The sequence below is a fragment of the Cavia porcellus genome, unplaced genomic scaffold (assembly GCF_034190915.1).
Source record: "Cavia porcellus strain 051 isolate PalLab524CR breed Dunkin Hartley unplaced genomic scaffold, mCavPor4.1 scaffold_9, whole genome shotgun sequence".
Taxonomy (NCBI): domain Eukaryota; kingdom Metazoa; phylum Chordata; class Mammalia; order Rodentia; family Caviidae; genus Cavia; species Cavia porcellus.
Genome location: NW_026947492.1, coordinates 10,352,198 through 10,360,976, shown reverse-complemented (window position 1 = coordinate 10,360,976; position 8,779 = coordinate 10,352,198). Strand labels below are relative to the sequence as shown.

The 8,779-nt window shown below is 42.3% G+C and overlaps 1 protein-coding gene across 1 annotated transcript in view; it reads left to right on the top strand.

The window, feature by feature from the left end:
- Nucleotides 1–8,779, top strand: part of Jaml (junction adhesion molecule like) — a 28,145-nt gene that overhangs the window by 491 nt on the left and 18,875 nt on the right. The window contains exon 2 of the mRNA XM_003472659.5: nucleotides 6,541–6,604. Coding sequence (XP_003472707.2) covers nucleotides 6,562–6,604 — 43 coding nt within the window. The 5' untranslated portion in view covers nucleotides 6,541–6,561. The remainder of the gene's footprint in view (nucleotides 1–6,540; nucleotides 6,605–8,779) is intronic.

Below are 8,779 nucleotides of genomic sequence, written 5' to 3'. Positions count from 1 at the left end.
TGGTTTTGTCTTTAGGAAGATCTGTGAGTAGCTGTCCTTGAGAGTATGGCAGGGCTCTTTCCCATATCACTTTGCTCCTTTCATTCTAGACAAGCCAGTATTTTAATCTTCTGAAGTCAGGAACTCAGACCTTCCCAGGTTTTCCCAGCTAGGCTGTGACCTTTATATCACACTTTGGTGTAGCCTTTGCCATTGGGAAGACTGATGCAGGTTGGTTTAGATGTATTTTGGACCTCAGAGGGGACTGGAGAGCACGATGATATAACTCAAGTAGAGATTTGGGTGATCTATCCTAGACTGTGTCACAGAAGCCATGGAACCTTGCAGTCTAGGTGCACAGACTCATGGGAAACATGAGGCACATTCTGAGAGGTTCATTTTGCAGAGTGGTTATGTGCACTTTTGTGCTAGGAACATCTGAGACCCGGAGCTACCTAGGAACTGGAGTGAGGCTGGGTGACAGTGTCCTGTGTGAGTAGGCGTGAGGGAGGCAAGGCTACGAGCTGCTATTTGCTCAGTAGTTGATGGCTAATTGTCCTTACCTGGGGCAAACAATTTGAGAGCACCTCTCCCTTATCGTGTCTCATAATATAATATTGTAATATTTGGGGGTCATTTTTGCATCCTGTGTGGTTGTCTCTTTAAGAATCTCTTTTCAGAAGGCTTTTTATTATATTACATCAATGATATTAATTCCCCTCGACCAGCAATGGTGAGTCTTTTAGAGCTTTCAATGATACTAACAGCTCACTCTGGCACGTTTGCCACCTCTGACCTACACTATTAATAATAGGGCATCTGTCCCCCAAGAATGATAGATTTTTGTCAACAGTTATATTGTGAAAGGGTCAAGAGCTCAGTCAAAATGTTTGGCCAATGTATGAGACAATTTGCTATGCAGAATTATCTCCAGAATATCTGATGAGGAAAAAGGAAAAAGAATATCTGCTAAGGATATAAATCAGTATTTGGAAAGAAAAGGAAGAGGGTAGAGGTGAGAGTTTAAATGATGTCTGTTACCTAAGTGCTTAAGGGGCCTTTTTCAGTGTTAAATTTATTGATACCAGTTAAATACACATAATTCTGGCTGGGCCCTGCCCAGCAACCTCCAGGTAGCTGGGAGCTGCCACATGTGAGCTGAAGCCCAACTCAGCGACCCCTGCCTAGCTATGCAGTGCGGGTCTTTGCTCGGAACCTGATAGGGCCCCACCAGAGACCCCAAGAAGCCGAGGAACCTTGGTGAGTCATGTGAGGAAGGCTGAAGGTCCACCCAGTGCACCCCCCCATCTGGGGAGCCTTTGAGTGCCACTAGGGACCGGGGCAATACAGGAAAATGACAAAATGAAAGAGCAAAATGCAATCTCAAACCTCCAGTTCATCTCAAACAAGCCTAGGAGACATGGACATAGAAGAAAGTGTAAGCCATACACCTGAAGCTTGTGAAGGGATAGCACTTGAGGTAAAGAAACAACTCCATGAAGCTGTAAAGGAACTCAGATCAGAAATAATCCCCTCCCCCCAAAAAAGAAATAATCTTCCAGGTTAAAGAGGAAACGATAAAGGTAATAAAAGAAATGCTGAACACATCTAAAGAAGACATGGTTAAAAAAGTGAGGAGCACTGCAAAAAGATGGAAACCTTGCACGGACAATATAAGAAAGAAATAGAATGCACGGAACAGATTTGAGATATCCAGGAGATCAAGAATTCCATCGGAAGCCGGCAAAACTGCCTGAATGAATGTGAAGGCAGACTTTCGGACCTAGAACACAGATTGCAGCTAGTGAACAAGAAAGGAAAGATCTTTTAAAAATAACGAGGCAATAACAATTCAACAGTTGGAAGATGAAGCAAAGAAAAATAACATAAGGTTGATAGGTGTAAATGAAAAAGAACACAAATGATGTCAAAAGACTATTTACTGAAATAATAGCAGAAAATTTCCCAAACATGGGAAAGGAAACTCATATACAGATAAGTGAAGCGTATAGAATTCCAATTAGCCATAACCAAAATATACACAATGATCGTGTTCATCCCAGCGAATTTGTATCTGTATGTAATATATCTTGATTCCTCTTTCCCCCATTCCTCTACCCACCCTTGAACCCCTCTTCCCCTCCTTATTTATAAAGCTTTGTTTCCATTTTATCCTACTTTTATCATTTTTTCTTTTCCCTTCTTTCCTTTCTTCTTCACCCTCTCTAGTTCTCCTTTCTTTTGAAAAATTTCTTCCTATTTCACAATATCTATTATACACTTTGGTCCTTCTTTACACTTTTGATTTCTCACACTAAAATACTGCATTATTTACACACATGCGTCCCATTTATTTCACTTAAGACTATGATCTCAAGAAACATCCATTTACCTAGAAATGCCTTAGGCTGATCCTTCCTTATGGCTGAGTAGTACAGTATTATATTAAAAAAAACCACATTTTAAAATTCATTTCTTGGCTGATGAGAATTTGGGTTGTTTCCAAGATTTACTTTTTACAAACTGTGCTGCTATAAACATGAGTGCATGTATCTTGCAATATGATGTTTGTGATTCTTCCAGGAAGATATCCAGAAGAATAGCTAAGTCAAATGGGACCTCTATTCTCAGTTTTTTGAGTTTTCACACTGATTTCCACAGTGGTAGCTTCAGTCTACTCTTCAACCAATCACAGAGAAGACTTTCTGTTTTCCTACAGACCCTCTAGAATTTGTTATTGGTTGATTTCTTGGTCATAGCCATTCTATCTAGGGTGAGATGGAATTTCAGTGTTTTAATTTGCATCTCTTGAATGATCAATGATGTTGAACATTTTTTCATGTATTTATTTGCCTTTTGTATTTCTTCCTCTGAAAGTGTATATTTATCTCATATGCCCATTTTAGATTGGGCCTTTAAAATTGGAGGATCTGATATTTTTCAGTTCTTTATATATTCTAGATATTAGTCCTTTGTCTCAGGGACAATTGCCTAAAAGTTTTTTCCACTCTGTGGGTTGTCTTTTCACTCTACTGGCAATTTTTTTTTCCTGTGCAAAAGCTTTTTAATTGGATGAGATCCTGAGATCCTGATTGTAGATTCTGTGTAGTATTTCCAATGTGGTGGGAGTCTTGTTCATAAAATCTTTTCCTGTGCTTATGTCTTCAAGAGTCCTATCCGGTCTTCTTCCAGCAGATTTAGTGTTTCTGTTTTAATATTTAGATCTTTGATCCATTTCAATTTTAGTTTAGTGTTTGGTGAGAGACATGGGTGTAGTTTTAGTCTTTGGCATGTGGAATGCCAATTTTTCCAGCATAAGATTTTTTTGAATGTTTTGATATTTAAAAGCTGAGATTCACTTTATATATACATATATATATGTATATGTAATTCAGAATTTTAGAATTCAGTATACATTTAGTATGTTATAAATTCAGAATGAAGCATACATAGTCATATACCAAATACCATTTCCATCAGCACTGTGTGTGACAGTGGTTCCAGAAGCTTTTATCACCCAGTGATGTCACAGCCATCAGTAAGGACATACTATTATATCTGCACAATGATGAAATCATTTAATGATACATGTCTTAGAGTGTGACATCACAAGTGACTCTATATATGTATGGGTATGTATAAAATCTATTTCTCAACTAGGAAGTTTGAACTTGACGCAAGTGTCCTTGGCAAGAGCCTGGCTGACAAGTGGTTGCTGAGTGTTTCTCTGCACTTTGCACGGTGCTGGTGCAGGAGGTGCGGTGGGACGTAGACACTGCTTCTGGCCTCGTGGAGCTACCTGTCTTGGGGGATGTGCTACGCAGCAGGATTTTAATCATGTGCGCACCCAAATAAGTAGATAATTAGAAATTGTGACAAACGACCTAAAAGAAAGATAAATAGTGATTAAGGAGAGATTTCCCCAAGGAAGTGACCCTAAACCTGCCACCTGGACGAAGCCCAGGAGATAATGGAGACAGCGTGGCGCAGACAGCAGGAATATATTACTCTTGTTTGGACAAAGTCTAAAGTATTGATTACTTTCACAAACACGGAGAAGCTGTGCAGTGTGACAGTCACACAGGCTCAGCTCTAGACTGCCTGTCTTCAAATCCTGGTTCTGCCACTTGTTCTCCTCAAGTCCCTTCACCAGCCTGTGTGTCAGTCTCCGCATGTGCAGCACCTTTCAGGGTTGTGGCATGGATTAAATGAGTTCAGGTATAAATCATTCAGGCGGTGCTGGGCACTCAGACTTCTCAGGCTTCTCGGGTGTTAATGCTCGATTTCTAGTATGGTGCTCAAGGAAGCAGAAAAGCCCGATCCTTTAACCTTAACGTGAAGCCCAAAGAGATGGAGTTTCCTAAAGATCAAAGAATTAGCTAGTGGAAGGCCTGATCCTGGAATAGAATTTTTAAAAAAATTCCAATTCAGTGCTGTTTCTGCTAAAATTATTGCTTCTCTATTCATACAGAGCCTTAGAGATGCATTTGAGTGTTTAGCGCTAAAAATACCCATTTCTATCCATCAAATCGTTTGCATCTTTCCCGGAATTTGTTTGAAAGTGGTTGGATGTGGCTATGAGGAAGTTGGGTTTGGTGGGCTTGGCGACTAGATTCGGTTACTTCTGAGTCATTGCCTTTCTTTTGAGGTTGCAGGATGCTTCGAAGCTGATTTCACTCTAATAAGAGTGTTGACAGCTGTGAGCATCTCTCCAGCATGTGCCAGGCGCTTTGTAGGTCCTAGAGCACAGGAATGGGCACAGATATAAACAAGCAGCTCTGATTCTGCCCTTCCTAATACACAGGCCGCAGTAGGAGTTGGCGAGAGACATGTCCACCGACCTTGACGCTTCTGTGTAAATGGTGTGCTTGGGGGGAATGTTGGGGTAGTGAGCACTGTTTGCTCAGCAGAAGAGGCAGCACAACCAACTCCTTGGGGAAGAGATTCTTCCTGATGGTGAACTAAAGTTAGGGGATGATAAAAAGGCATCCCTTGATGGTCCATATCCATGGACGTGTGGGTGCAGCTGGTCTGTGGAGTAGGAACTGGGTTTCAGCCAGCGTGAGAAATCAGTGTTTTCATGAGAGGTAGTTCTATTTGGGGAACTCCTGGTTTGTCTGGGTCAGCTTAACTATAATCTACATTGTTAAGGTGAGTTTCAAAATGGAAATTTAAGCTTCCAGTTCATTCTGATTCATCATTCGCCCTCACAGGAAGGTTAAACTCAGCCTCCGAAATCTTTCTAAGGTTACCAACTGTTTACTTTCAGATTCCTAGGTTAAAGAAAATAAAGTCTTCTATGGTAATACTTTCTATATTTCCAAAGCACTGTTACCTACATTTCCAGATTTGAGCCTTGTGTTGGTGCTGTGTTCCAGGAAAGAGAACTGAGGTTCAGTCAGGATCTGAGGAAGGAAATTCCTTCAACAGTTTGACCTGATTTTCCAGGTGGAGGAAAGGAACCTCTTAGGTAACTGCTTTTTACAAATAAAAACAGCCACCATGTGTGACCGGTGTCCCGGCAGAGCCAGGTGAAGTACTGTAACTTGCTTCTTACTCAAAGAGCGAGGAGGACTTCCCCGTTAGATTCGGAAGTGGATTTCCTCTGGCAGCAGCGTGGTAGCAATACAGGATGGCTGAGGCCAGGCACAGTAGTAGGTAGGAACAGAGCAGGCGGGTTGAATTGTGACTCCATGGTGTCAAGATTCCACTGTTCGGCAGAGGAAACTTGGGGGCCTGGGGTAGAGCAATGGGTCCCTTTTTAGGAGCTGATGAACGCGGTGAAATTAATACCATGAGACAACAGAAACATTAGAGAAAGACGGGCCATGCACAGTCCGATTCTCAATTCTGCCCACACTTCTTTGCCTTGACGAAGTGGAAAAAAAAATCACCATAAGCCTTTCATTCGACTTCTTTTTGTCCTAAGTGTGGTTGATACTTGAGTTTAAAATCTCTCCCTATTTATTTATTTTATTTTATTTTATTTGGTACCGGTTTGGTACCGGCTTTGAACTCACAGCCTCGCGTTTGCCAAGCAGGCACTTACGCCTGCTGAGCTAAATCCTCAGCCTGCCCTATTTTTAAATCTCTTCTCCCACAGGGGCTGGACATTCTTCCTATGTTTCGAAATAGTGTTTCTGATTTAGTTGGAGTAGCAGGTGAAAATGTCAGGCTGGGTAACCTCTAAAACTTCATGTTTGTGTGAAGCACTCAAGTTAGGGAATCTCTATGGTTGTCATCCTAAGGGCATCCTTCAATCCTCCCTTTTTTTTTCTCTTGAAAAGCAACTTTCATGCAATCTGCCCCACTTAGAGAAGACCCCAAGTGACTCCGCAAACATCACTGTGTTTTGTTTCTTCACAGTACTCATCTGTATCTGATATTTCCTCATTCATTTTGCCTACCTTTCCAAACACGCACCCTGTGGTGGAGCTGGGACCTTGTCCTTTGTGGTCAGTGCTGTGTGCCTGCACCTTGGACAGGCTGACCGTACCCCCCACTGACATGTTAAATTAATGCACCCCTATTTATGTGACTTTCTGATTTTTTCCCTTTTAGGGTTGAAAACTTGTGAGCAGCATGTTTTACCCTCTGAAGCTCATCCTGCTGCCAGTGTTCCTGGGTAAGTGGGAGCTTCGGCTTGGACAGTGGTATTTGATCTCTTGATTTCTCACGAGTCTCATGCATTTATAAAAGCCAGCTTTAAGGATTTTCAGTTCCCTTTGGTTTGTGGAGGATGCAAGCATAAGCTGGAACCTGATGGTTTTGCTAAAACAGCTGTTTCAGAAACAGATGCCCACTTTCTTGGGGAGGGGAAACTTTCTCTGTTTCTCGGACACAGAATGTCTTCAGGTCCTTACTGTGTACTCCACAACCTGCTTCTGTGACACAAAGAGAGTTTCTCTGTGGCACTTGAAGATGTGGCATAGCTGGTCTCAGATCTGGAGCTAGGTCTCCAAAGACAGGCCCTGAATCCCTTTCTGGTTTTCACGCTAGGTCTCTTGAGGTTCCTCAAATGAACTGAGCTCTTCCCCAATTTGTAGTGGCTTCCTTTGCTGGAACTTTTTCTCCCTGATTCCCTTCAGTCCCTCACTTTCCCCCCCGGGGTTTCCTCTGAGGCTCTGCATCCTTTGCTGGAGTCCATTCTGGTCTGCTCAGGCCAGGGTGGAGTCTCCTGCTCAGATCTTGCTCAAGGGCCCAGGGCTACTTTCTGCTGCCATTCATTTCTTCTTTCTGATTTTTTTTTTTTTTTTTTGTCTTTTGAAACAGGGTCTCTCTATGCAGTTCAGGCTGGCCTTGAGCTCACTTTGTAGCTGAGGCTAGTCTCAAACTCACAACGATCCTCCTGCCTCAGCCTCCCGAGTGCTGGGATTACAGGCATGAGCCACCACATCCAGCTTCTTCTTTCTAATTTTGAAAACTCCTCTTTTCCCCCTGTCTTTCTCCTTACTCCATGGACACAGCTATGCAGAAGAAGAAATTAATTGGGTACTTTGTTCTCACAGCTTTTTATTTTTCTCTATTATTTTTGGGACCTTGTACAATGAATTGAACACTGACTCTGTACATTTGTGTACACTCTGTATTGCTAAAGCTCACAAAAATATTGCCACTGCTTGAAGTTCAGTAATATGGAGTGTGCACAAATATACACACACACACAAATGTTTCTCTCAGAAGCAGGGCTATAGTTATCTCAGAGGGAGTATAAATATTCCCATAGAAGCCAGGTGTTGTGGCGCACACCTGCCATCCAGCACTTGGGAGGCTGAGGCAGGAGGATTGTTGCATGTTTGAGAACAGCCTGGGCCACAAAGTGAGCTCAAGGTCAGCCTGAGCTACATAGTGAGACCCTGTCTCAAAAAGACCAGAAAAAAAAAAATCCCCTAGAGATCTGTGAAGCAGCCTGCAGAATTTTGCCCCATCCATCCAGGGAGTTTCCAGTCGAGCATCTCATAGGAAAATTCCAAATAGTTGTTGGAGCTAATTTTGATTTCTTTCAAAATAACTCCCTCCGAAGGGTTTGGAGTTCATGTTTTCTTTTCTGTCCTCCCTACTGGGTGAACCTGCTGTTGGCAGGAAGTTAGCTCCCTTCTCTCAGGGAAACAGCTTGGATGAAAAACTGGCCCAATTTCTGATCATTCCCATATGTGTTCTCTGGCCCTTCTTTGATATGAACTGGGCAGCATCTAAATTTGTCTCTCTTGGTTTTGTTTTCTCTGCATGGAGCACATCTTCTGAAAACAGAAATATCTCCATGATGGTTTGGGGTTTTAGTGCTTTCTTGAAATTCCCTGAGCAACATTCAGATAATGGGAGGAGGATTGTCCATGGCATATTTGGGGAGGGGATGAGGCAGGGGAGCGACAGGGGAAGCCTGTGCTCTGCTTTGGCCTAATTACAAGCACCTGCACTATGGCCAGAACCAGCCAGCAAATGCAGACATAAGCTTTTGTGAAGGAGCTAAAGAAAGGGAGAAGAGGAAGAAAACTAAAAATACTGATGAGCTGGTCATTCAGATAGGAAACCAGTGGGAAATTTAAGAATAGGAAACATTCCATTTCATGTTTATGGTAAGTGGATATGGGTGTCTAAGTTGACAGAAAAGAGGACTTCAGAATTTCCTCTTTCTTTAGAAAAGTTGGAAGGAGGAACTCTAGGAGCTTTAGGAAAGGGAAAGCAACTCTTTAAGAGAAAGGAACAAAGGCAACAGATAGCACTTATTATAGTATAAAGATTGCAGAAGGCTTCAAACTTGAGCTGTGCAGATAACCAGAGAGTATTTCTCCTGCCCTTG